Source organism: Saccopteryx bilineata, chromosome 4 (genome assembly GCF_036850765.1).
Source record: "Saccopteryx bilineata isolate mSacBil1 chromosome 4, mSacBil1_pri_phased_curated, whole genome shotgun sequence".
Classification (NCBI taxonomy): Eukaryota; Metazoa; Chordata; class Mammalia; order Chiroptera; family Emballonuridae; genus Saccopteryx; species Saccopteryx bilineata.
In genome coordinates this window covers 72,467,873-72,495,627 of record NC_089493.1, presented here as the reverse complement: position 1 = coordinate 72,495,627, position 27,755 = coordinate 72,467,873, and the positions used below count along the sequence as shown (strand labels likewise).

General features: G+C 35.8%; 2 protein-coding genes across 7 annotated transcripts in view; one reads left to right on the top strand and one right to left on the bottom strand.

Annotated features, from left to right (window-relative positions):
• Nucleotides 1-363, bottom strand: part of MYEF2 (myelin expression factor 2) — a 30,152-nt gene extending 29,789 nt beyond the window's left edge. For both annotated transcript variants that reach the window (XM_066276499.1, XM_066276500.1), the window contains exon 1: nt 63-363. In XM_066276499.1, coding sequence (XP_066132596.1) covers nt 63-223 — 161 coding nt within the window. In that variant the 5' untranslated portion in view covers nt 224-363. The remainder of the gene's footprint in view (nt 1-62) is intronic.
• On the top strand, nt 280-27,290 carry CTXN2 (cortexin 2). 5 transcript variants are annotated; one of them, XM_066276493.1, is made up of 4 exons: nt 280-386; nt 20,371-20,484; nt 22,177-22,211; nt 26,856-26,909. In XM_066276493.1, exons 1-3 carry the CDS (start codon nt 280-282, stop codon nt 22,208-22,210), a joined length of 255 nt encoding a protein of 84 aa, XP_066132590.1. In that variant the 3' UTR covers nt 22,211; nt 26,856-26,909. The 5 variants fall into 5 exon arrangements, with proteins under 5 accessions (XP_066132590.1, XP_066132591.1, XP_066132592.1 ...); XM_066276494.1 differs by lacking the exon at nt 26,856-26,909 and adding an exon at nt 22,313-22,479; XM_066276495.1 differs by lacking the exon at nt 280-386 and adding an exon at nt 20,066-20,155 and having other exon boundaries at nt 26,856-27,290.
• The last annotated feature ends 465 nt before the right edge of the window (nt 27,291-27,755 follow it).

Below are 27,755 nucleotides of genomic sequence, written 5' to 3'. Positions count from 1 at the left end.
GGCCCCCAAGGCCGACTCCCCGCCCCCAACCGCGTCCCGGTCCCCAGAGGAAAAGACAATACATTTTAACGCCGTTGGAGCTGCTGCTGGGCTGAGGAGGCTGCTTCTCCGGCTCCGGGGGGTGGGGTTCCCGCCGCGGCTCTCCCGGCGGCTCCGCGGGCCGTGGATGCGGGCTGTCGTCGCCAGCAGCCCCGAGCACCTCGGACTTGCCAGCGTCCGCCATCCCGCCGCCACCGCCTCCGCCTCGGCCGCCTGCGCTAAAAGGCTCCGAGCGTGACAATGGCGGCGGCCGGAGAAGCGGTAACGGATCCCGATTTGAAAAGGCCCGGAGCGCTCAGTTGCCTGGATCTCGCGAGAACCAGTCGGGGCCTGGCGACTGGGAGATGGTGCGAGCCGGGGGTGGGGAGGTGGGAGTGTGGGGTGGGGGAAGGGCAAGGATGGGGTGGCGGGTCAGGGCTGCCATTGGTGCGGTCGGCCCTGCTCCAGGCGGTTGACTTGTCCAGAACTCCCTGATGGGGGGGTCGTGCTCTGCCCTCCAGCCGGCCTGTCGCTTGGCGGCCAGTGGGGTCTTCGCCCAAAAGTTGGCTCTGGGTGTTAGAAATCTCTAGAGCTCTATTCAATTCAGACTATTCATTTCAGGTGGGAGAAGTTTAAATTAGAGACGCACACACCCTTTTGCATCTTTAAAGACATCTGTAAATCTTCAGGCTTCCCTCAGAAATCCTTTGAATAATGCAAATAAATCACTTGACACTTCAATGCTTAGGCACCCTATGGACATGCAATAAAAAGTAAGTTATGACTGGTTGCAATTCACCAAAATGAATGGCTTTGAATTTCCTCTGTGTTCTGGTTGTTCTTAACAATAAGCCTTTCCTTAGAATTCAGCTATCGGCTTATAAAAAGAAGACTGGAGTTTTTTTAATTTTTCAGGCAGCAATGGGGAGAACCAGTAATTTTTATATAAGAAATCTACTAGATTGTCTAATAATAGACATTTTGGGTTTTGGTTATGTTTTTATTACAGATTGATGAAAATTATATTTTAAGCAGTTATAGGCTCTCAAATTTTAATTACCATATAAGCGTTTTAAAATATAGTCATAGATTTCCCCCTAAGTATGAAAAAGAACTCCATTAAGCTCAACTCCTAACTCTTTAATGCTTTAATTTCACATTGAAATAACCTTTTTCAGCTGAAAAGTTTAAAAACTTTTCCAAAGGTTTATCATAAAGAAGCAAACATATGATTTACATGCTTTGCAGAATATCACACACACTAATGGTAAAGGTGTAATTAGAAACATACTCAAGTATTACAAAATTTCCCGTTCTTGGACATTTCAATACGCAGGTTTCTGTGCTTAATTATAAAGCATCTGATGCTATGCTAAAAAAGTTAACATGTCATCAAACACATAAAAATCAGAACAATTTTAATCATTAATAAGTACACTTGGTAAAATACTACTGTTTAAGGTGCTACCGACATTGTTTCATAAACACAACACGCCTGACCTGTGGTGGCACAGTGGATAAAGCATTGACCTGGAATGCTGAGGTCGCCGTTTTGAAACCCTGGGCTTGTCTGGTCAAGGCACATATGGGAGTTGATGCTTCCTGCTCTTCCCCCTCCTTCTTTCTCTCTCTAAAATGAATAAATAAATTTAAAAAATAAATACCATACACACTATTATAGTTGCCCTATTAAATTGTCTCTCCTCAGTCAATCCTAAAACTTAGTGTTTGTTGAAGAAGTGAATGGGCTTTTGACACAGAAAACCTGGGTTAGAACCCGAGCTCTGCCACTTTTCTGCCTGTAACTCCTTGGGCAAGTTACTTCTCAATTACTTTGTAATAAATAGGAATAGTAATATTTACCTTCCAGGATTAAGGTGAGGATTAAAAGAAAGTACTTTATGTATGTCTAAGTACTATATGAATGTAAAGTAGTATTACAATTCCCTACCTCTTCAGACTGGGCAGGGTTTTATAAAGAAGTCAGATAATACCTCCAAGTATTTTCAAAAAATTCATCACACTCTGTTATTCTTTTGCTATAGTAGTATTTAATGATGAAAACTTAATGCCACATTCGTAGTATATTCTTGTAAGATCCTTCAGTAGATCCAATTTAATATTTTTAAGAGGCTTTTATGCTGAAAACACAATAGTAGGTGTATGAGGAATACAAAAATGAATAGGGGCCTGTTGAGAGAGGATGTTTACAAAAAGCACTATTTGAATTCTATGATAAAGATTAAAGTAAAGTGTAATTAAAATTTTATTTACAAAAGGAGACAAGCCTGCCTGCTGTAGTGTGGTAATTAAAATATTCCATTAAAATATTTATCTTGATTATTGAGCTTTCTGGCCCCCTTTTAAATTTTGTACTTAAGACAAACGCCTTATTCACTGTGCCTTAGTCTTGATTCTATACATGCATAAAGGGCAGAGGTTAGTTCCTACACGGGGATCCATTAGAGCTTCAGAGAAGAGCTGGATCTTTAAAAATGAAGAGCAACTTCTGAAGAGAAAATGATTAATTCTTACCACCCCATCTGACTGCTCCATAGATTAATCTTTCCTTCCTCTTTTGCTATTAGTATTGTACTTAACTTAGCTAAATCTTCAAAACAAAAAATAATTAACATCCTGTTGTTACACTCCATTTCTTTATTTTTCTTTTTCTTCCTCTACTAATTTTAAGCCCGTATATACATATGTAAAATAATTGAGGAACGCTTTAGCTTTTGTCTTCTTAGAGTTCTCATTATGAATGTCATCCTTTGTAATTGCACAGAATATATGCGAAGTACAACTTCACATAACCACTTAGCTTTTTCTTACAACTTGAAATGTGTGTTTATTACGTGTGTGTGTGCATCTGTGGGAGAGAGGGAGAGAAGAGAGAGAGAGGCCATTATATAATACATATCTGGAAATTTAATCCTTAAATAATAGTGTCTGAAACAAGATGGAAGTTATTATTCTCTTGAGAAAAAGTAGTGCAGAGAGAGGTATCCCAGAACTGATATGGTAGCTCCACAGTCATCATAGACTCGGGTTCTTTCCATCTTAATCTTATATCACCTAGTGGAATGCTTCAATTCTTGAGGTCATCTATTCCTGAGATGGCTGCTGGAGCTCTAGGTATCTTTTCAACATTGGAGTCTGGGAAAGAGGGATTGTATCCAGAATTCTCACACAACACTTCCACGCATGAGTCAAAACTTAGTCACATGACATACCCAGCTGTAGGAAAGGTTGGCAAATAACTTCATTTGGGCTCACTGACCAGAGTTCTACTTCCAAAGAAGAGTCTCTAGTGACAACGACAATGTGATCATCCTTTTATCTTTGCTTTTGTGGTACATTATACCACATTATTTGTCATTTCCAACAACATGGGTGGACCCAGAAGATATTATGTTAAGTGATATGTTAGACAAAGAAAGACAAATACAATATGATTTCAGTAATGGACAAAATAAACAAGCAAACAAAACAAAAACAAACTTAAAGATACAGAGACCAAATTGATGATTGCCAGATGGGAGGGGGGTAGAGGGACTGGGTGAAAAAAGTGAAGGGATTTAAAAGTACAAATTGCCAGTTATAAAAGTAGTCATGGAGATATAAAGTAGAGCATAGGGAATATATCAATAGTCAATAATATTATAATTATTATGTTGTCAGATGGGTCATAGACTTATCTAAGTGCTTACTTCCTAAGTTATATTAATGTCTAATCACTATATTGTACACTGAATGTTAATAAAATATTTTATGTCAACTGTAATTGAGTTTTTAAAATTTTTAAAGAATTAAATGACAAAACCAAACAGAAATGATATGACTTGAAGTCAATTTGCTCAGCTTCATAAAATTAAATGTCTGAATTTGGAGCTATTGAGTTTCCAAACTTTAGAGAATTAAAACTTAAAAAGGAATTTATAACTTTCAAAAATACTACCAGTTATATTTGAAATCCATATGCAGTTGTCTTTCGCATCATAGAAGTTCATTCATGTTGAAAATGTGGATGTTGGTATTGTCACTAAAAAGAAAAGTATAATTATATTCTGACAATTATTTACTATTTCTGTCCTTTCCCATTCCCATTGCTCTGCTCAATTCAGAAATCTGTTGTGTTTTTTTTAACATTTAGCATTCTAAAAATAAATCCTGAAGATAGAACTCTACCAGTCGAGTGAAGTGTAGAATTAAGGCAATTACCTGAATGATCCAGGTGAAATTCTACATTTACCTCAATTATTCAAATAATCCAGATATTGCCAAGGGTGCCAATTTAATTTATTGCTTAAATTCTTTAGACAATTGTTGGATTTTTTTAACTTTACAATGCTGGAGTTATGACCCAATAACATTTACTTTTGATCTTTGTAAAAATATTGAGACTTTTTTTTCTTTCAAGACTAAAGATTCATTTAATTCCCAGATATTTATCTCAATTTTTATTCATGTTCTAATTTCTTAATTTAAATCACTTAATTAAAATTTTTTTTTAATCTCACCCCAGTAACTCCATTAAAAGGAGGATCAGCAGAGCAAATTTTCAAGAGCTCTGCCCTACCTCCCTTTCTTTAATCATTCCATGCCTGACCAGGCAGTGGCTCAGTGGATAGAGCATTGGACTGGGATCTGGAGAACCCAGGTTCAAAACCCCGTGGTCACTGGCTTGAGCACTGGCTCATCTGGTTTGAGCAAGGCTCACCAGCATGAGCCCAAGGTCGCTGGCTTGAGCGGGGTTCACTCTGTCTACCATAGCCTTCCCCATCAAGGCACATATGGAAAAGTAATCAATGAACAACTAAGGTGCTGCAATGAAGAATTGATGCTTCTCATCTCTCCCTTTCTGTCTGTCTGTCCCTATCCATCCCTCTCTCTGTCTTTCTCTGTCACAAATAAATAAATAAATAATTCCATGTATTGGGCTTTCTCTGTACATGGATATTATATGGTAGTACTTTTAATTATTCTAACCCAAAAAGTAAAATAGTTTCCCCTTATCCACAGGAGATATGTTCTATGACCCCCAGTGGATGCCGGAAAATTACAGATAGTACTGAACCATCATTGACCTCATAGAACCATTGGATAAGCCCTGGATTGCCTAAATCAAAACTTCTTATTTTGTGAGAAAAATAACCACCATTGCCTCTGGGCATTGCCATTGGATTTCTGCTGTCTCACTTTCATGAAACCAAACAGAATCCCAAATTTTTACCCTTTTGCAGCCCTTTCTAACAAGGAGCACACTGTTCCTAGTGGCTGCTTATGAACTTAATTTGTTAGAAGCAATGATTATTTAGTAGTATGCAAATATGATACATTCTTCCTGGTGTATTATAGAATAGTAGGCTAAAATGATTTCATGTCATTACATCTCAATTCACAAACTGTTTAAACATGTCAAAATATATATGTATATATGTGCATATATACACCTAAATATGTATTTAAACAAACTTGATTAGGTATATTTCTATTGTTTTCATGTTTTCCTTTATTTAGCAATCAGCCCAGAAAAGAAATAAAGTTTTGAATTAAGTAAAACAGTATAGCTATATTAAGTAGGATTTAATGTGCATAGACTTAGAAGTGTACCAAAATTAGTAGGGCTGGGGGAACAAGGTCTAGTAGTGATTGCTAGAGTTTGAAAAACTACGAAGGGCAGGACTCATGGAGAACCATCACCAATAACCCCTGTTGCCTGTGGCACCAAGTCTCAAAATTTTTTATACCCAAAAGCTATTAGCATAATGTCTCATTTCATCAGCCATTTGTTGATACCTACAAGGTTACTACTACAGAGATGAATAGTTTCTCTTTCTTTTCCTCCTCTAAAATTTTGTACCAGTGCCTCTCATTGGTAGAGTTCAAGTTGGAATGCTGCTGGTAACAGATTCTGAGAAATACATTATACAAGCAAGAGCTTTGAAGACTAAGGATGATGCTGAGTATCAATAAGTAATATTTGGTACAGTTTCTAAGCCATATGGCATATGTTCTCAGGTACTCAAATACAAAAGAAAGAATTACTATATTTGTTCATTTGTTCATTCATTCATTCATTCATTTATTCATTGTGTATGCTAGATTTAGGAATGCTCGCACTTCTAAATAAGATTAAGTATGTAAAATCACTTATAACCTATGTCATTCTCTTGAATCCACAAACCAATCTCAATTTTGAGTTCCACTAGATATTCTTAAGATTACTAAGGAGACTGGATGGTTATACTGTATAAGTAAATGTTCTGACAGTCCCAAAGTCATTGAGGAAATGTAGGTTTGCATTTACTTCCACCTATGATTCTGCACCTGACCTTCTGATATTTCTGGAAACCAGGGCCAAAAACATTTCTGGAAAATCAGACCTTATTCTTCCCACATTGTTTATTGCTTTGTGCATCATCTAAAATTCTGAAACAGTCATATAAGAACAACTATGTACTATATATAAAATACTATGTAAAAACTATTAAAATTAATCAGTCCTAGCCTGACCTGTGGTGGCGCAGTGGATAAAGCGTTGACCTGGAAATGCTGAGGTTGCCGGTTCAAAACCCTGGGCTTGCCCGGTCAGGGCACATATGGGAGTTGAAGCTTTCTGCTCCTCCCCCCTTCTCTCTCTCTCTCTCTCCTCTAAAAAAAAATGAATAAATAAATAAAAATAAAAATAAAAATAAAAAAACTGTTTAAAATTAATCAGTCCTCAGAATAAATAAGTTTATACTGTCCCCTTAAAATCTTCATATTTTAAATATTTTTTTTATAAAATAGCCACTAAGTTCAACTTATTTTATACTGACTTTTAGTTAGTTAGCATTGGAAGATAGGCCCCTTTGTAGGTCTTTCCAATTATCTTCTATAGTTGTCTAAAGTGACTTTGTATCTTACTAAAACTTATTTAGTTTAGTTTTACTTAAAATAAGAGGGGTGTGAGTTTTGTTTGGCTAGCTTGGTTTTAGAAATCTGTTATCAAATAGGCAACTTCACACATTTCTGAAAAAATTCACCTCATGTTCTAGAAGATTATGCACTAAAAATAACTAGCAACCTAAGAAAATAAAGACAAGCTTCGACTGAGATAAAATCTTCACCAAATGACATGTCTGATAAAGATATATATCCAGAACATACAAAGAACTCTTAAAACTCAATGGTGAAGAAAACCAATCAACCAATTAAAAAGTGGGAAAAGATCTGAACAGAACTCATCAAAGAAGATATACAGATGTATAATAAGCATAAGATGTTCAATATATTATGCCATTAGAGAATCAGAAATAAAAACAACAATGAGATACCACTACTTAGCTATTAGAATGTCTAAAATCCATAACATTGACAACACCAAATGCTGATGAGTGATGTGAAGGAACAAAAACTCTCACCTACTGCTGGTAGGAATGCATAATGGTACAGCCACTTTGAAACACAGTATTACAATTTCTTAACAAAGCTTTTACATACTTTTACCATTTAATCCAGAAACCATTTTCTTTCTTACTTACCTACATGAGTTAAAACTTGCACATGAATGTTTAGAGCATATTTCATCATAATTTCTAAAAATTAGAAAGTTAGTGGCTAAACAAACTGTGGTATACCCATACAATAGAACGTTACTAAGCAATAAAAAGAAGTGAGCTATCAAGCCATGAAAAATCAGGGAGAAACCTTAATTGCGTACTGCTAAGTGAAAAAGGCCAGTCTAAAAAGGTAACAGTCTACATGACTCTCTACATATGCTCTGGAACAGACAAAAAACTTCAGCTACTATGAAAAGATCAATGGTCTCCAGAGCTTCACCAGGGGAATCGGGGGAGGGGAACAATGAATAAGTTGAGTACGGGAGATATTTAGGGAAGTGAAACTATTCTGTTATGATATATAATGGTGGATATATGACATTATGCATTTGTTAAAACCCATAAAACAAAACAACATAAAGTGTGAACTCTAAACTATGGACTTTATTTAATAATAAATTTTCATTATTAGTTCATCAATAGTAACACATGCATCATACTAATGCAAGATGTTAATAGCAGATGAAACTGTAAGAGAAAAGAGGTGTATGGGAATTTTTTTGTAGTTTCTGCTGATGTTTCTGTAATCCTAAAATGGCTTTAAAAATAAAGTCCATTCAATTAAAAAAAAAAGCAACTGGCAAGATTTAGGGGGGTGGGGAATGATGTTGAAGAAAAATTCAATGTAAAATCCCTGCAACTTCACAACCAGGACACTACAAAAACATTTATAACTCTAATGAAAATACTAGCACAGTTAAAAATGAAAGTTAAAAACATACATTACAAAATATAGAAATTCACAAAATATTTCGTTAAGGATGATGCAAAAGTATAAAAAAAAGTTTGAATTATGAAAAGAAGGGCAGATGCATAAAGGTCAGGAAGAACTAACTATTCAATATGCATTTCAAGCCAGAGCACTTGGCAAAATGGAGCCAAGAGGAAGGAGTGGTGAGTGGGCATAATGCATAGGACGGCTTTCCTCCACAGCTTACTGCTTTCAGCTGTGTTAGTTAAGAGTTAAGCTGCTTTTACTTGGTAATCAAAACACTAATGTACTGAGGAAAATCATGTAGATATAAACCAATTGATCTCCACATTTTATTGACATCCCTACTTGCCAATGACTGATTCATATTACAGAAACATACAGCGTAACAGAATAAACTGCTTTTGTTTCCCTGTTTCTTTCACCCAGCAAAATAATTTAAGCCAGTTAAATATATTATACTGTCATTATGGCTCACACATTCATGGAGATTATGCCCAAGGTACCCTACCATACTCATTAGATTCAACAGTAAATATAAGAGAGGGTTTGAAGTACACTTCAAATGAATCAGTTTAAGGCTTATATGCAGTAAAATTAAAACCAATTAAATAAAACTTTATAGATAATTCTGAATTGAAGTTTTTAGTGCTTTTTCTTTGCAGAAATGTTTAGCAGGAAAACATAACATTTCATTTTCGGTGGGACTCATCAAATAGACAGCAGTAGATCATTATTTACACTAAAGTGTCATCATGCTCAATTCCTTTATGAGTCTACTTAGATAATTTCTTCATTGTTGACAAAAATCCCAAACAGCCATTTTCTAATCAAATGGAGTCATCCTATTACTGTACCCTCTAATCCAATTTCAGCATATTCATCATTGGGTACTTTCTAGAGATCAGATAGATGGTAAAATGACTCCATCTGATTTCCAAGGAAATTCAAAGGGGGGACAGAGAGAAAATTAATAGGATTATAAGAAAAAAGAAAAGAAAAAGGTCTTTCAGTCAGTCAATACTTAGTTGCAAAACTGAGAACGAGTCCATGAATCATTAGTTAATAACAGATTTTAAAATTGCTCCTTGTATTACTTCAGGATTATAGAAACAGACTTCCAAGGACCCTTGAATGCCAGGAGTTGTAAGTAAAATTATCTCTATATGTATTTTTAGGTAGAGGGCATGTATTACTTATTTGAATTTCAAAATCATTTTTTAATTGAATTTATTGGGTGACACTGGTTAACATATTATACCAGTTTCAGGTGCCCGATCCTACAACACATCTCTGTATACTCTATTGTGTGTTCACCCACCCCAGACAAGTCTTTATCCATCACCATTTATCCCCCTTACCACTTTGTAGAAAAAAAGTATGGGTAGCTTCAAATGACACTTAAAGTAGGTAGGAATGCATTTTTTAAAAATAAACAGTTTACTTTTGGATATAGCTAATTATCTAATACTGTCTAAAGCCAAATAAACATTGGATTAATTTTTAAAATGTTTATAACAAAAGTAACTTATATTTGTCTTTAATTATTTTTAAATTTTTTTGTTTGAAAGTTTTAATATCTAATGCTTGAGTAAATAATATTGTAAATAAAAGGCACAGCAACGTTAAAACATTTCAGCTCAGAAAGAATAATCAAATTTCAGCCAGAAGCTTTTCATGAAAAGCTGAGGGTAACAAGTTGATATAATAAATTCAAGAGATAATCCCACTGTTAAAAGTGAGAGCAAGAAGTCAACTGGAGCCAAAATGGCAAGGATTCATAGCAACCAAAACTTTCCTTCGAAAAGAACTCTGAGCTGACTTGTTAGATAAAATTCTTGATTTCAGTTCTTTTGTGACATTTTCATTCTAGAGTATAGTCATTACATCAGAACTGTCATGTTCTTTAAATTTTTATAGTTATCATGCCTTCTACAAGGTAGATACTTAACATTTGTACTCTCTGACATCACAAAATGTCCAGGTGATATAAGGGACAATATTTATAGTGTATAGAAGAAGAAATAAAGAAACAAAGTGTTTAGAAATAAAACTAATCTATAGGTATATAAATTGAAATTTTCTTTTGATAGCTTAACATTTACTATTTAGTCCTAATAAATTAGATTTTTATCTTCATGCCTAACCAGATGATCATTTTTTCCATATTTTAGTATCCCCTTAAAAATAAATTTCTAAGACAACCATATATACACACTAGTAGTCAAAAATTTTGGCCAAAAGGTAGAGCTATAAATGTGTTTATTTACTTCTTTTTTATTTACTAACTCAATTTCTGGTTTTATGAAGACATTTACATGTGGATGTATATTAAAACAGAAAATTTAAAGAAAATAATGTACCAGTACCTGAGGGGAAAAAATCATATCTGTCAAGGCAACAGAGAAAACAATGCATCTAAAAACGCCTTAACTTCTTAATATAGTTACTGATTTCTAGCCGTTAATTTGACTCTGACATACCTGATAACTGAAAGAAAGGCAAATGCAATCAGTTACATGATATAATGCATTGTATATAAGAAAAGAACACACCACTTACCTTGGGATGGTTTCAGTAAGGAGAAGGGCTGAGAGAGTTCATTTCATAAAATTGATATTGAAAGATATTTTTGGAGGGATGTCACAAAAGAATAGAAAGTGCTATATTGGGGAAATCTTTAGCAACAATCCTATAATTGGCATAGACCAGGTGTGTAAACTGAGGGTTTTTTTTTCTTTTTTTTTTTTTTTTTTTTTTAATAAATTTTTATTAATGGTAATGGGATGACATTAATAAATCAGGGTACATATATTCAAAGAAAACATGTCCAGGTTATTTTGTCATCAAACCATGTTGCAAACCCCTCGCCCAAAGTCAGATTGTCCTCCGTCACCCTCTATCTAGTTCTCTGTGCCCCTCCCCCTCCCCCTAACTCTCTCCCTCCCTCCCTCCCATGTCCTCCCTCCCCCCCCCACCCTTGGTAACCACCACACTCTTGTCCATGTCTCTTAGTCTCATTTTTATGTTCCACCAATGTATGGAATCATGTAGTTCTTGTTTTTTTCTGATTTACTTATTTCACTCCTTATAATGTTATCAAGATCCCACCATTTTGCTGTAAATGATCTGATGTCATCATTTCTTATGGCTGAGTAGTATTCCATAGTGTATATGTGCCACATCTTCTTTATCCAGTCTTCTATTGAAGGGCTTTTTGGTTGTTTCCATGACTTGGCCACTGTGAACAGTGCTGCAATGAACATGGGGCTACATGTGTCTTCACGTATCAATGTTTCTGAGGTTTTGGGGTATATACCCAGTAGAGGGATTGCTGGGTCATAAGGTAGTTCTATTTGCAGTTTTTTGAGGAACCACCATACTTTCCTCCATAATGGTTGTACTACTTTACAGTCCCACCAACAGTGAATGAGGGTTCCTTTTTCTCCACAGCCTCTCCAACATTTGCTATTACCCGTCTTGTTGATAATAGCTAATCTAACAGGAGTGAGGTGGTATCTCATTGTAGTTTTGATTTGCATTTCTCTAATAACTAATGAAGATGAGCATCTTTTCATATATCTGTTGGCCATTTGTATCTCTTCCTGGGAAAAGTGTCTGTTCATGTCCTCTTCCCATTTTTTTATTGGATTGTTTGTTTGTTTGTTGTTGAGTTTTATGAGTTCTTTGTAAATTTTGGATATTAGGCCCTTATCTGAGCTGTCGTTTGAAAATATCAGTTCCCATATAGTTGGCTGTCTGTTTATTTTGATATCAGTTTCTCTTGCTGAGCAAAAACTTTTAATTCTAATGTAGTCCCATTCATTTATCTTTGCCTTCACTTCTCTTGCCATTGGAGTCAAGTTCATAAAATGTTCTTTAAAACCCAGGTCCATGATTTTAGTACCTATGTCTTCTTCTATGTACTTTATTGTTTCAGGTCTTATATTTAGGTCTTTGATCCATTTTGAATTAATTTTAGTACACGGGGACAGGCTGTAGTCGAGTTTCATTCTTTTGCATGTGGCTTTCCAGTTTTCCCAACACCATTTGTTGAAGAGGCTTTCTTTTCTCCATTGTGTGTTGTTGGCCCCTTTATCAAAGATTATTTGACCATATATATGTGGTTTTATTTCTGGGCTTTCTATTCTGTTCCATTGGTCTGAGTGTCTATATTTTTGCCAATACCATGCTGTTTTGATTATCGTGGCCCTATAATATAGTTTAAAGTCAGGTATTGTAATGCCCCCAGCTTCATTCTTTTTCCTTAGGATTGTTTTGGCTATTCGGGGTTTTTTATAGTTCCATATAAATCTGATGATTTTTTGTTCCATTTCTTTAAAAAATCTCATAGGGATTTTGATGGGAATTGCATTAAATTTGTATATTGCTTTGGGTAATATGGCCATTTTGATTATATTTATTCTTCCTATCCAAGAACAAGGAATATTTTTCCATCTCATTGTATCTTTTTCGATTTCCCTTAACAATGCTTTGTAATTTTCATTATATAGGTCCTTTATGTTCTTTGTTATGTTTATTCCTAGGTATTTTATTTTTTTTGTTGCAATCGTGAAGGGGATTATTTTTTTGAGTTCGTTTTCTAATATTTCATTGTTGGCATATAGAAAGGCTATGGACTTTTGTATGTTAATTTTGTATCCTGCGACCTTACTGTATTGGTTTATTGTTTCTAATAATCTTTTTGTGGAGTCCTTCGGGTTTTCGATGTATAGGATCATATCATCAGCAAAAAGTGATAGCTTTACTTCTTCTTTTCCGATATGGATGCCTTTTATTTCTTTGTCTTGTCTGATTGCTCTGGCCAGAACTTCTAGCACCACGTTAAATAAGAGTGGAGAGAGTGGACAACCCTGTCTTGTTCCTGATTTAAGGTAGAAATTCCTCAGTTTTATGCCGTTTAATAGGATGTTGGCTGATGGTTTATCATATATGGCCTTTATCAAGTTGAGATATTTTCCTTCTATACCCATTTTGTTGAGAGTCTTAAACATAAAATTGTGTTGTATTTTATCAAAAGCCTTTTCTGCATCTATTGATAAGATCATGTGGTTTTTGTTCTTTGTTTTGTTGATATGGTGTATTACGTTAACCGTTTTGCGTATGTTGAACCATCCTTGAGATTCTGGGATGAATCCCACTTGATCATGATGTATTATTTTTTTAATATGTTGTTGTATTCGGTTTGCCAGTATTTTGTTTAGTATTTTAGCGTCTGTATTCATTAGAGATATTGGTCTGTAGTTTTCTTTCTTTGTGCCATCCTTGCCAGGTTTTGGTATGAGGGTTATGTTGGCCTCATAAAATGTGTTTGGAAGTATTGCTTCTTCTTCAATTTTTTGGAAGACTTTGAGTAGAATAGGAACCAAGTCTTCTTTGAATGTTTGATAGAATTCACTAGTATAACCGTCTGGGCCTGGACTTTTATTTTTGGGGAGGTTTTTAATAGTGTTTTCTATTTCCTCCCTGCTGATTGGTCTGTTTAGGCTTTCTGCTTCTTCATGACTCAGTCTAGGAAGGTTGTATTGTTCTAGGAATTTATCCATTTCTTCTAGATTGTTGTATTTGGTGGCATATAATTTTTCATAGTATTCTACAATAATTCTTTGTATTTCTATGATGTCTGTGGTGATCTCTCCTCTTTCATTTTGGATTTTATTTATTTGAGTCCTGTGTCTTTTTTCCTTGGTGAGTCTTGCCAAGGGTTTGTCAATTTTGTTAATCTTTTCAAAGAACCAGCTCCTTGTTTTATTGATTTTTTCTATAGTTTTTCTGTTCTCTATTTCATTTATTTCTGCTCTGATTTTTATGATCTCCTTTCTTCGGCTGCTTTTGGGTTGTCTTTGTTCTTCTTTTTCTAGTTCCTTAAGGTGTGAAGTTAAGTGGTTTACTTCGGCTCTCTCTTGTTTGTTCATATATGCCTGAAGTGATATGAACTTTCCTCTTATTACTGCTTTTGCTGCATCCCAGAGATTCTGATATGTCGTATTTTCATTTTCATTTGTCTGTATATATCTTTTGATTTCTGCGCTTATTTCTTCTTTGACCTATTCATTTTTTAGAAGTATGTTGTTTAGTTTCCACATTTTTGTGGGTTTTTCCCCCTCTTTTTTGCAGTTGAATTCTAGTTTCAAGGCTTTATGATCAGAAAATATGCTTGGTACAATTTCAATTTTTCTAAATTTGCTGATATTGTCTTTGTGGCCCAACATATGGTCAAATCTTGAGAATGTTCCATGTACACTAGAGAAAAATGTATAGTCTGTCGCTTTGGGATGAAGTGTCCTGTAGATGTCTATCATATCCAGGTGTTCTAGTATTTCGTTTAAGGCCACTATATCTTTATTGATTCTCTGTTTGGATGACCGATCTAGAGCCGTCAGCGGTGTATTGAGGTCTCCAAGTATGATTGTATTTTTGTTAGTTTTTGTTTTAAGGTCAATAAGTAGCTGTCTTATATATTTTGGTGCTCCTTGGTTTGGTGCATATATATTAAGGATTGTTATGTCTTCTTGATTCAGCTTCCCCTTAATCATTATGAAATGACCATTTTTGTCTCTGAGTACTTTTTCTGTCTTGTAGTCAGCATTATTAGATATGAGTATTGCTACACCTGCTTTTTTTTGGGCGTTGTTTGCTTGGAGTATTGTTTTCCAGCCTTTCACTTTGAATTTGTTTTTATCCTTGTTGCTTAGATGTGTTTCTTGTAGGCAGCATATAGTTGGATTTTCTTTTTTAATCCATTCTGCTACTCTGTGTCTTTTTATTGGTAAGTTTAATCCATTTACATTTAGTGTAATTATTGACACTTGTGGGTTCCCTACTGCCATTTTATAAATTGCTTTCTGTTAGTTTTGTATCTAGTTTGATTCTTCTCTTTTGTTTTTCTATCATTTGTTTTTGTTTGTTTGTGTTCCATACTTCTTTCCTCTGTTGCTACCTTTTTTAAGTCAAGTGTTTTTGTGGTGGTTTTTTTAAGGGTGGTTACCATTAAGTAATGAAAAGGGTACCTACCATATTCATTGTAGTACCCTATCTTATGAGTATTTCTGCACTTCATCATCCTTTGCTACTGTTAATCTCCATCCTCTCCCCCCTTTTTTTCCTTTGTTGTCACAGTTTAAGTTTGGTTTTATTGTGTTCTTGGTGGAGCTGTTACTTGTGGTGTTGTTTTCTTTAGTTCTTTGAATCTGGTTGGAAAACCCCCCTTAGTATTTCCTGGAGTGGGGGCTTTCTGTTGATAAATTCTCTCATCTTTTCTGTATTTGTGAATGTTTTTATATCTCCTTCATACTTGAAGGATAGCTTTGATGGGTATAGTATTCTTGGCTGAAAGTTCCTCTCTTTCAGGGCTTTAAATATTGGGGTCCACTCTCTTCTAGCTTGTAGAGTTTCTGCTGAGAAATCTGATGATAATCTAATAGGCCTTCCTTTATATGTTGTACTCTTCTTTTCCCTGGCTGCCTTGAGAATTTTTTCTTTGTCATTGGTTTGTGTCATCTTTATTATGATGTGCCTTGGAGTGGGTTTGTTGGGGTTAAGAAGACTCGGTGTTCTGTTTGCTTCTTGAATTTGAGGCTTTAGTTCCTTCCACAGGCTTGGGAAGTTCTCGTCTATTATTTGTTTGAGTATATTCTCCATTCCATTTTCTTTCTCTTCTCCCTCTGATATACCTATTATTCTTATGTTATTCTTTCTGATGGAGTCAGACAATTCCTGTAGGGCTTTCTCATTTTTTATTATTTTTGAGTCTCTTTCCTCTTCTCTCTGTTGTGCCTCAAGTTGTTTGTCTTCTATTTCACTAATCCTATCTTCAATCTGGGCTGTTCTGTTAGCTAAGCTTGTTACCTCGTTTTTCAGCTCGTGAATTGAGTTTTTCATTTCTGTTTGATTTGTTTTTATAGTTTCAATTTCCTTGGTAATATATTCTTTGTGTTCATTGAGTTGTTTTCTGATCTCCCTATATTGCCTTTCTGTGTTTTCTTGTATATCTCTGAGTATTTTTAAGATTTCTATTTTAAATTCTCTGTCATTTAGCTCCAAGGCTTCCAATATCTTGTCTTTTCTCCATAGATTTTTCCACATCTATTTGTGTTACCTCTCTTTCTTTTGTATCCATAATATTCGATTTCCTCTTTCTTATTGGCATCTGAGGGTGGTCTTATTGATAGCACGCAGGCGCACTCCCTCGCGGCTTGAATGAGCGTCGCTGCGGTAGCTTCCTCCACACCCTCATCTCTCAGATTCAAGTGATAACAGTCCTTTTGCTTTCAGTTTGTGTGGAACTCCAGAATGCTCCGAGGATAAATTTTTCTGTTTCTAGTTGATAAATTTGTTGTGATTTAGGGGAGAGCTGTCGGACGCGCTTCTCACGGCGCCATTTCCGTGACGTCTGAGGGGTTTTTTTTTTGTTTTGTTTTTTTGTATTTTTCTGAAGCTGGAAACGGGGAGAGACAGTCAGACAGACTCCCGCATGCGCCCGACCGGGATCCACCCGGCACGCCCACCAGGGGCGACGCTCTGCTCCTCCGGGCGTCGCTCTGCAGGGACCAGAGCCACTCTAGCGCCTGGGGCAGAGGCCAAGGAGCCATCCCCAGCGTCCGGGCCATCTTTGCTCCAATGGAGCCTTGGCTGCGGGAAGGGAAGAGAGAGACAGAGAGGAAGGAGGGGGGTGGGGGTGGAGAAGCAAATGGGCACCTCTCCCATGTGCCCTGGCCGGAATCGAACCCGGGTCCCCCGCACGCCAGGCTGACGCTCTACCGCTGAGCCAACCGGCTAGGGCTGAGGTTTGTTTTATATATAGTATTTGTGTTATCTGAAAGTATAATGTCAAATAATAGTAAAGGCAATTCTGGTTGGAAGAAGTCTAAACAATGCCAACCACATAGTTATCTTTTTTTTTTTTAATATTTATTTTTATTTTATTTATTCATTTTAGAAAGGAGAGAGAGAGGGAGAGAGAGAGAAACAGAGAGAGAGAAGGGGGAGGAGCAGGAAGCATCAACTCCCATATGTACCTTGACCAGGCAAGCCCAGGGTTTTGAACCGGCGACCTCAGCATTTCCAGGTCGACGCTTTATCCACTGCGCCACCACAGGTCAGGCCCACAGAGTTATCTTTCTAATAATTTGGATTACTCTGAAAATATACTGCTTCACAAAAATTAGGGGATATTTCAAAATGAATATGAAGTGATAAAAAAGAAGCATTTGATTTATTTATTAAACAAGAACATCAGAAAAGTAAATGACAAGTCAAAGAAAGTTGTTTGATTTTGCAAATGAGGTGCAAAACCAACTTTTATTTCATTGGTGAAGATGTACTATACAAAAGGCTGAAAGTACTAGAGTATCTGCATGTTCCCTGATCCCCTAATTTTTATGAGCAGTGTAAATCATAGACTATCCAGAAGTGTAGATTAACCACATATATTTTGTGTGTGTGACAGAGACAGAGAGAGTCAGAGAGAGGGACAGACAGACAGGAAGGGGGAGAGATGAGAAGCATCAATTCTTTGTTGTGGCACCTTAGTTGTTCATTGATTGCTTTCTCGTATGTGCCTTGTCTGAGGGGCTACAGCTGAGCGAGTGACCCCTTGCTCTAGCCAGTGACCTTGGCCTCAAGCCAGCGACCATGGGGTCATGTCTATAATCCCACGCTCAAGTTAGCAACCTTGGAATTTCGAACCTGGGTCAATTGTGTCCCAGTCCAATGCTCTATCCACTGCACCACTGCCTTAACCACATGTTCTTTAGATGAATATTCAAATATTTCATTTCTTTCAACAATGTTTTTAAATATAAAATTTGGGCAGCAAACATTGGTAAGAATCTAAAATACAGGTATTCTGGGTTTTATTATATAGTATTTATTCTTCATTAATTTTTTGGCAATAGAGAATAAAATATAAATTGTTAACCTCTGTGCTTCTGCAGAACTCTGTAGAAATTGCCAAGTTGTTGTGCAATGTATCTCATCAAGGGTAGACACCAAATCTGAACTATGTTTGTAACCCAGAATCTAAATGCATTATGTTTTCTTGAATCAGCCACTTGGCAGACTCTTCAGAGCATCATTCATTTTAATACAGCTTGAAAAAGGTCAGGGTCATGCACCAACTAACACCAAGGAACCTAATTTATAGTCAAAATTCTCTTTGGCATCAATTCAAAATCATTAACTAAAAACACTTTATCAATTGATGTAGGTATGGATTTTTTTTAAACAAAAACCATCCAGAGAAACCTTCAAAATCTAACTATATCTAATTATGTTAATGACATGACAGATCAGCATTCACTCAAATGATCTCTGAACCAATGTACATATTCTACTTTCTAAACTGGGTTAGAATTATATTTGTAACATCCAGATTTTTTAAATCAATGTCTTGAGCATTTACTATGTAGCCATACTTAAAGTCATAAAATTTCATGTCAAGGTCTCCAATCATATTAAGTTCTTGGAGTAGGGCCCATACATCAACAGTAGAATCATGTAACTTAGTCCTGATTCCTTGATCTGGACTTGAAAAGAGAATGGGTGATGAGAGATAATTGTATGGAAATACAGAATGGAGTAAACTATAGTGTTTGTCCAGATAATGTCAAAATCAAAATCAAATAATTAAATTCATAAAGTTTTATTAATATCATACAAACAAAATGGTTAACCCCTGCATTTACATGAATAGAATAATCTTGCAACAGTCTAGAAACATACATAGAATAATAGATGGAAAAAAATGACCTCCTTTCCCATACTCTATAAGTGACTGCATTGCCAGAATACAATTATCACTAGCACCTTGTTTCTTGAAGAATGGTTCTGAGACTACCAACCTCTGACCTCACCTGGGATATTGTTAGAAATGCAGAATCTGAGACCCAACCTCACATTTACTGAATGAGAATGCACATTTTAGCAAGATCACCAGGGGATTCATATGCACATTAAATTTCTATGGATGTTAGTGAGCTTTTTGAAAAGTCAATAAAATCATGGCTATGATCATGTTACTGAAAGAAGATACTTCTATTTTTTTCTTGGTGGGCAGTTAATTCATTTATAGTATAGGGTGTTCACTAACTTTAAATGAAAAAGAATAACTTTTTGTTTCAGTAAAGTCTTATTTGAGCTCCCAGTTATACATTGCCCATTTTTTTGTAAGACCATAAAATTTTCTAAATTGGGAAATATTCTAAATCACCACAAAGTTTGTCTTCACTTTATTATTAAATTATAACACACCTTTACACTATTTTATTTTTACATGAACTATGACCCAATCCTGTATTTACATTATCCCAATCGCTGACAATTTAATAATTTATAAGGTCAATAGTTGAATTTTTAGAAAATCTACAGGTGTTTGCAACTTGTAGGTTCTGGATATAGTATCCAAACGTGAATAGAATTGGAACCTTATAACGGGATTTGTAGACAAGACAACTAAGGGAAAGGTGATTTGTTGTTATTGTTTTGTTTTGCTTTCAGCGCGATTTAGGCATGGGTTATATATACTTAACACTATTTAGAAAACGTGCCTTACAAGTACATACGGGCTTTATCCAAGTGTCCCTTGCTTGGTGTCTTCCAGCTCCTGTGTAGAAGCTGGGTCTTACTACGCAATGTTTCAGCACTACGGACAGCGCCTAGCACTTACACGAAAAAGGGAAGGGATCTGGTTAGGCTTGCCTAGAGGAGAAACGGTGGAAGACCGGAAAATAACTCCAAACGCCGCATGCAGTCCCTAATTAAACCTTTCACTCGCGTCTTTCCCGTATTGGAGAAGAAAAACGTAAGAATTTAGAGCCTTCACAAACACATGCACGCGCGCGCAAATGTTTACACACTGCTACATCGAAGAAATCCATGCACATTTTCCTGCAAATACACTCGCGCGCGCACACGTACTTCGCGGGCGCCCACGTCCTCTACCTCTCACCGACAGATACAGACATTTACACACGTAGGCCAGGAAAGCGCTAACCACGGTCCTGTGTCTCCACGCAGGTTCCCAGGACACGCCTTTTACATTATTACTGAACCGATCAGCGATCACAGACAAACCTGCCAACAATTAAGTCTACTCGCTGGATTTCATCTCCATGGCAACAAGCATGGAAGGTGAGAAAACCTTGCCTAAGAAGTAACTTTCTCCCCCTACCCTCCGCATTAACTAAAGGTTTTCCATGCAGGTCCAGATGAGAAGCATGTCCTCATTCTCTTGTATTTCTGAAGCTAGGAAGAGGGAAAGGAGATGGGGGGAAGGAGCCTGCAGGTCTGGTGAGTTTAAATTGTAAAGGAGAAAGAGCACTAATATTTCTGCTGCTGTTGCTACTGCCAAAAAGAAAAAGCAAAACAAAACAAAAGAGCATGTGTTTGTGTGTAATCAGTTTGCTGATGCTTCTCCCATGTTTTTTAGGTTACGTGCTTCTTCAGTTTAATATGTCCAAAGAGAACTGGAGAAAAACAAGGCAGAATAGAAATGATAGTCTAGGGTTTTTTTGTGAGACATTTTGAGAATTTTCAGACAAGGTTTTTAGTGCTTTGAAGGAATGAAAATCGGAGTCCTTGAGGAGTCTTCCAAAGATTGTTTTAAGAAGAAAATTCTCTTAAGGTTGAAATATGAAAGGTTTGGAGGGGGGTGGATTCTGGCAGATCCCAAGGTTTTGGATCCCTGGGAAGGCCTGAAATGTATGCACTTCATCATGATGAAGATATCTGGGTTTGTAATTTAAGGTTTTCCTTTGATTCCAACATACTCCATTCTAAATGTTTAACTAGCTCTGTGCAGATACAGCCTCAATCATATTTCTTTTCCTTCTTTACTTTTAATGGGATTTAATAACCTTGATATATAGTAGGTAGTGTGTATGTGTGCATATGGGAGGATTCATTATTTTTTAGGCTTGGATTTTATTATATGTCTTATTTAATGAAATTATAAACGTTCATATTATTAGCATTAGAGATTATTATATATCCAATGACAAATATTAAAATACTTTTCACCCAGAACATCATATTTTACTATAATAGTTGTTATTTCAGATTTACTGTTTGGAATATTATTAATACATAAATAAATGGGAAAAAAACCTGTTGATTAAAATAAAATACAGGAATTTTTTATTTTTAATGGACACATACTTTTCAATATTGGTTCTTCAATTGCACATTGCTGCATACAAATTAAACGATTATATATTTTGAAAAAATGGATTTTTATTCCTCTAATCAGCAAACTTATTTCATAGAAGAAACAAACATCACACATTTGCTTGACTACTCAAAATGGTATGATCTGTAAGACTTAACATAGAAATATTTTATTTATTGGTTACCAACTACAAAGCAATTCAGTGAGATTTGGGCCTTTTGGTATCTACAAGTATATCTTTGGCCCAATCCTATGACTTGTCAGGACTTAGAGATCCCAGTTTTTTATAATTGCCATGAAGGGAATGATGTGTTTTCAACTAAATTGTTCATTTCCGAAAGTACCTAAATATTTATTCTAGTGAATATAGCTTGAGGCAATATTTTATCATTGCAGTAGTACTACAAAAGTGTACTTGAGTGCTTTAATCATAATACATATGGACCTTGGTATTTAAACTGTGCAATGTTGATTTTTGTACCCATTTTTTTTGTTATGCAGTATGTTTAAAATAACTCTCACTGCACAATTTTGCATTCTAGTCTTTTTCAGAAATTTTATTTAACTATTTGTTCTCATAAATGTTTATTTATTAATGGTTTTATAACTTTGTGATGTTAATTTTTCTCCTTTTTCTTTCATTTACTATTTCCCAGTAAACAAGATATTAAGATGATGGTTTCCCTCTGAGGTAGGCATTAAAATGTCTGTTGTGCAGGAAGAACCTGCTGTTTGCTTGCTTTATTTATTTATTTATTTATTTATTTATTATTGCTTTTCTGTCTCTTTCAGGAATTAGAGAAATTGAAAATATATCATTTATCCACAGTTGTTGAGTAATTTTTGGATACTTATTAATTACGAAGACATCAGTGTTGTAACTGAAGACTTCTATTTATTCCTAACAGTATCTTGTTATCAACGTTGCTTTTATATTATATTATCCTCTATACCAATAAAAAGATGCAAAGCCAAGCACATTTAGCAGTATATTTTCAAATACTTTAGACTTGGTGTTGAAATGAGACAAGTTGTTTATTTCACAGAACAATAAAAACTGAAAGTTCGGGCAAATACTTGAAAATTTTAAGCCTGAAAATACTGGTATTTCAACTGCTATATATATGGCCTAAATTACCAAGAGCTTTTTTTTTTTTCTTTCTGAAGACATTCCTAAACAGTTGCTTAACTTCTTACTTATTTCTTGTACAGACCCAGCCTACAGCAATGGCCAGACTTTCTTCAACTGGAAATACTACCCTTTATTCTCCTTGACCTGTATTTTGTTTTCATTTTTAGTAGAAGTAGAATTTTAAGATTAATATAAAAATCTAAGTTCTTCCTTTTATGATATTAACCAAGCATCTGTTTTTTCTTACCTCAAATTTTTATTGAAAATAGAAATTTTATAGCTCTTTTGAACTCCAAGTGAATTTATTTGTTTCTACCTTGAAAAACTGAATGTATGGTCATGTCCTCATTATTGAAAGTACTTAGTCTAATAATCTCAACTTACTAACTTTTAAATTTTGTGCAAATAAAACTTCTTTTCTATCAACTTTCCTTTACAGCTTGACTCCATTTTCTCTTTACCCATCACTTCTAAACCCTCTTCAATTTAGTGTCCCTCCTGGACAGTCAACTGAAATTTTTAAATGATGAAAAAATTCTGAATGGCAACACTGAGTTTTTCAGTGCCTATTTCCCATTACCACTGAAGAATTTGGCACTGTTCATGCACACCTTTTAGACGCTCTAGCCTCTTTTGTTCTGGGTGAACTTCCTACTACAGATTTACTCATGTCTCTGCTTACTCTATAGACAACTTCTCAGCAGATCCTATATTCTCCTTGTAAGAGAACCACTCATTGATGCTCATTCCTAGGTTTTTTTCTATTTTCAATCCTTTCTAGTACCTGCAAATAGAACCTCAGTGGAAGTACAACAAAATTGCTTTCATGATCAATCCAGAGCAAGTAAATCTGGCTTCTTACAGGACCACATTTCAAATATTAGAATGCAGCTGTCATATTCCTTTATCTTGATCTTTCCTTTCTTAGGCAAAACTCAGCAGTTCTTTCTATCTCTTAAATTTTGATCTGCAAAGTTTTGATGTTACTATGAATTGGACTCTCTCCATCTGTGATGCTTTTTTACTTCTTTTTTTTGGGGGGGAGGGGAAGGATGCTTTCTTTTATACAAACTTTATTTGAAAACAAGGCCCTTAAGATATTCTCCCCACTCACAATTTTATGCTGGACAAAGTGATCTGGATTAATTTATTTTAAACTGCCTATTAAAGTATTTACTATGTGCCACTAATTCACAAAGTCCAGAACAAAATCTTTCATTTACTTTCTAAATTTACACTTTACTCATGTTTTATTTATTTTGGTGAATGAAAAGACTGTCTTTACACTTGTGCAGTTTAGTAGAGTGGTGTAACCTTTGATGCCTCTTTCTTCATGTCCCACTATATCAGTTGCCGAATCCTGTCCCTCATATGTTTATAAATATCTTTCAAACTCATACCCTCTTCCAACCATATACATCCCAGGCCCTTATTGCTTTTCACCTGGGCCATTTTTTCCCACAGTGCTTCCTTGCTGAAATCTATGAGTACTTCAGTCTTGTCATCAAAACACTTGGCCTGCAGGCAAATGAATTTCAAACTTAGACTAACAGTCAAGATATTTCACATTTTAGCTTCAACCTGTCTTTCCAATGGTTTGCTTCCATACTCTCCTTTGCTTGGGCCAAATTGCTCACTATCCTCCATTTTGTAGCTACCCATGTTTAGGAAGATACCTTGTTTTAAGACAATAGTGACGAATTAGTTCTGTTATATTGCTATAACTAGAAAATATACTTTTTTGTTTGTTTAGTCAGTTGGTGAGTTTTCATAAAAACAGAGTATAGGATTAATCACTGGCTAAGAGCTAACTTAACAGGACTTAAGCCTTCTAATGATCAGCTGTAACCCTGTGTCTGTGTACATTATGATTTTTAAAAAACACATAAATACTCAATTTAGGCTATTCCTACACAATGGCAAAATGAACTAGCTGAAAAATTTACAGATTATTGAAACTGCCCAGATGTTTTAACTTTTGTGATACAAATTGTTGCAGGTTAGGGTCCTCAGAAATCAGATTCTGAGACAAAGTTTACTGTGCAGGATGTTGACTAAGTAGAGCCCTTGGACTCAACCCCTGTGGAAGAGTGGGGAATTAAGCAGGAGTGGAAAGAAGTTGAACTGTAGCATAGAACCAATGACAGTCTTGGTTTATCTCTGTGCAATTCTAGAGCTGGAATGATCCTTTAGAGTTGTGCTCCTTGGAGTCAAGATAGCAATCTTTTTCTTCTTACATAATCAGTCATTGAAAATAGTTTTCTCTAAGAAATGTCCTGACCTTGAAGAGGAAGCTTTCAGCTACTGAAGCCATCTGTAAAAGGGACTAACAGTTGACTATGTCCATGCTGGCAGCACTCCAGCTGCTGGGCAAGTCATTCATTTAAGGGAGTCTGCTGGGCACCACACAGTGTTCACCAGTGAGCCAGGTTTATTGCTTTCTCTTATTCATATGTCCCCTAAAATATTCTAATGAGATGGATTAGTAAGATCATGGCTCTAATGAAAAAAAATAATTCAAACAAGTTATTTGGCTAAATCAGTAAGTTACGTGACAAATGATATTTGGTCCATCATCTCAAAGTAGAAACATCCTACTTTTTAGTTTTTCCACCCATTAAACAAATCATATATGGATCTCAACAAAAGACCTTCAATTGACAAAAGCAATTAAATTAGAGATTTCAACAGGAAAAAATGTTCTAGTAAGTCCCAAGGTCATTAGATATTCAGTCCAGTCTCCTATACCTTCTATGGGATAAATTGTACAATAACTCAATATTCAGAAAAACCATTCTGAGCCACTTAAGTGATTCTAAATTTTTTAAAAAGTATATTCACTATAGCATATTTATTAGAACATAAAAATTATTGAATAGAAATAAATTCAACAGAGGGACTGAGACAATACTTCTTTTCTTTTATTAAACAAAGAAAAAGTGAAATAATCATCACACTCCAGAATGTATTATATAATCCAAGCCATTATAAAATAAAATGTGTGATATTAATGGTTGTATTAGTTGGCAAATAATTTTTGAAATTTGCAAGGCTTGTTCTTATTAATTGCTTGCTTTCTTCACTCCTTACCTCCCACTCCTCAAAACAGAAGGACCATTTTAATATATATAGTTCTTAAAAATTATAAGAAGAAACAACAATGAAAAACAAAATTCCAAAATGAAAACATTAGCAATCTATCAATCTCAGATATTGGATGATAAGCTATTTGGTGACAGTCCTCTCAAGAAAAGTGTTTGTGGATTAGTAACTCCTTATTTAATCAACAGATCTTAATAATAATTAATTTAATTAACATTAAAACATCAAATGGGAAAATTTTTAAATTTTATTTCAACATACACTTTCCCAACAGTTTTTCTGTAGTTTTAGAATTTCTGTCTAGTAGGAGCTTAGGGGTGGGAATCTGGTTGAGAGAGGACTTATCTTGAAGCTACATTTCCATAGAAAACATACTGTTTAATTTGGACCAGGCGTCCCCAAACTACGGCCCCCTGAGGCCATTTATCCGGCCCCTGCCACACTTCCAGAAGGGGCACCTCTTTCATTGGTGGTCAGTGAGAGGAGCACTGTATGTGGCGGCCCTCCAACGGTCTGAGGGACAGTGAACTGGCCCCCTGTGTAAAAAGTTTGGGGACCCCTGATTTGGACTGTATGTTTATTTAGGGTGTTCTGACAGCTAATGGAGTTGGTGGAAAGATGGCTAATGGTCCATCCATAGCTACTGCTGCCTGTTACTTGCAAGTTGCTATGTTAGGTACTGCACTTATAAACAAAAAATTTTTAAATACAATTTCTCTTTAATAACACCTGTCATTATTTATGGTAGTATCTACACATGTGAAAATTAGATGACAATTTAGGTCAAAGAAGCAGTGACTTGTCAATACTTTTAATTAAAAGCTTTTAGATTTAATTATTTGAATATTTACCTTCATACTTAATTTCATATTTAGCATATATCGGAACAGTTTTATGTGTCCACAAAAACAATTCTGTAACTACTAAAATAACAGTCACATCTCCCATACTAATTTGGTCCTGATTTATATCTACTGATGTTTTCAAACATCTTTTGTGAGTTAACTCAAGAGGGTTTAAAAAATTCCAGATTTTATAAGGCAATTACCTGCTCAATACCACACATGGATGAAACTAATCTGATTCCAATTTTATATCTAGGCCAAGAGGTGACTCCAGCTGGAATTCTGAAGAACCACAATGATGTGACAGTGAATAATGAGTAGTATCTACTGCAGCAACTCTTCAGCTAAGATGAGTGTCAATGAAGTATCAGCTTTCTCATTGACTTTGGAGCAAAAAACTGGCTTTGCTTTTGTTGGGATTTTGTGTATTTTCTTGGGACTTCTTATTATCAGATGCTTCAAAATCCTGTTAGATCCATATAGTAGTATGCCTTCCTCTACGTGGGAAGATGAAGTTGAAGAGTTTGATAAAGGGACATTTGAATATGCACTTGCGTGACAGTTCCAGCTTTATGATTATTATTAGTGTTATGTTATTGGGACAAGTGATGGATACAGTTGTAATTACCTTGAGTGTGCTGGAGAGAGGCTCGTTTCATTCACTGAATTCAATAAATGTATGTATTAATTCATCCACTATGTTGCATAAATGATAAACTGTTGTTAAATTTCCTCACTTTCCTCTTTCCCCCAATATTGAGGTTTCTAATAAATATAGTAGAAGGATCACTTCAGCCGTATATCTTTTTTTTTTTTTTTTTGTATTTTTCTGAAGTTGGAAATGGGAGGCAGTCAGATAGACTCCCGCATGCGCCCCGACCGGGATCCACCCAGCACGCCCACCAGGGGTCGATGCTCTGCCCATCTGGGGCATTGCTTTGTTGCATCCAGAGCCACTCTAGCGCCTGAGGCAGAGGCCATAGAGCCATCCCCAGCGCCTGGGCCATCTTTGCTCCAATGGAGCCTAGGCTGCAGGAAGGGAAGAGAGAGTCAGAGAGGAAGGAGAGGGGGAGGGGTGGAGAAGCAGATGGGCGCCTCTCCTGTGTGCCCTGGCTGGGAATCGAACCTGGGACTCCTGCATGCCAGGCCGACGCTC

Bases quoted from the DNA above. Each gene is read 5' to 3' on its own strand.
- CTXN2 (XM_066276493.1), top strand. From the start codon at position 280: ATGGCGGCGGCCGGAGAAGCGGTAACGGATCCCGATTTGAAAAGGCCC. The intron at 387-20,370 runs GTGCGAGCCGGG...GTCTCCACGCAG, and splicing joins GGCCTGGCGACTGGGAGATG to GTTCCCAGGACACGCCTTTT. The intron at 20,485-22,176 runs GTGAGAAAACCT...ACTATTTCCCAG, and splicing joins CATGGCAACAAGCATGGAAG to TAAACAAGATATTAAGATGA.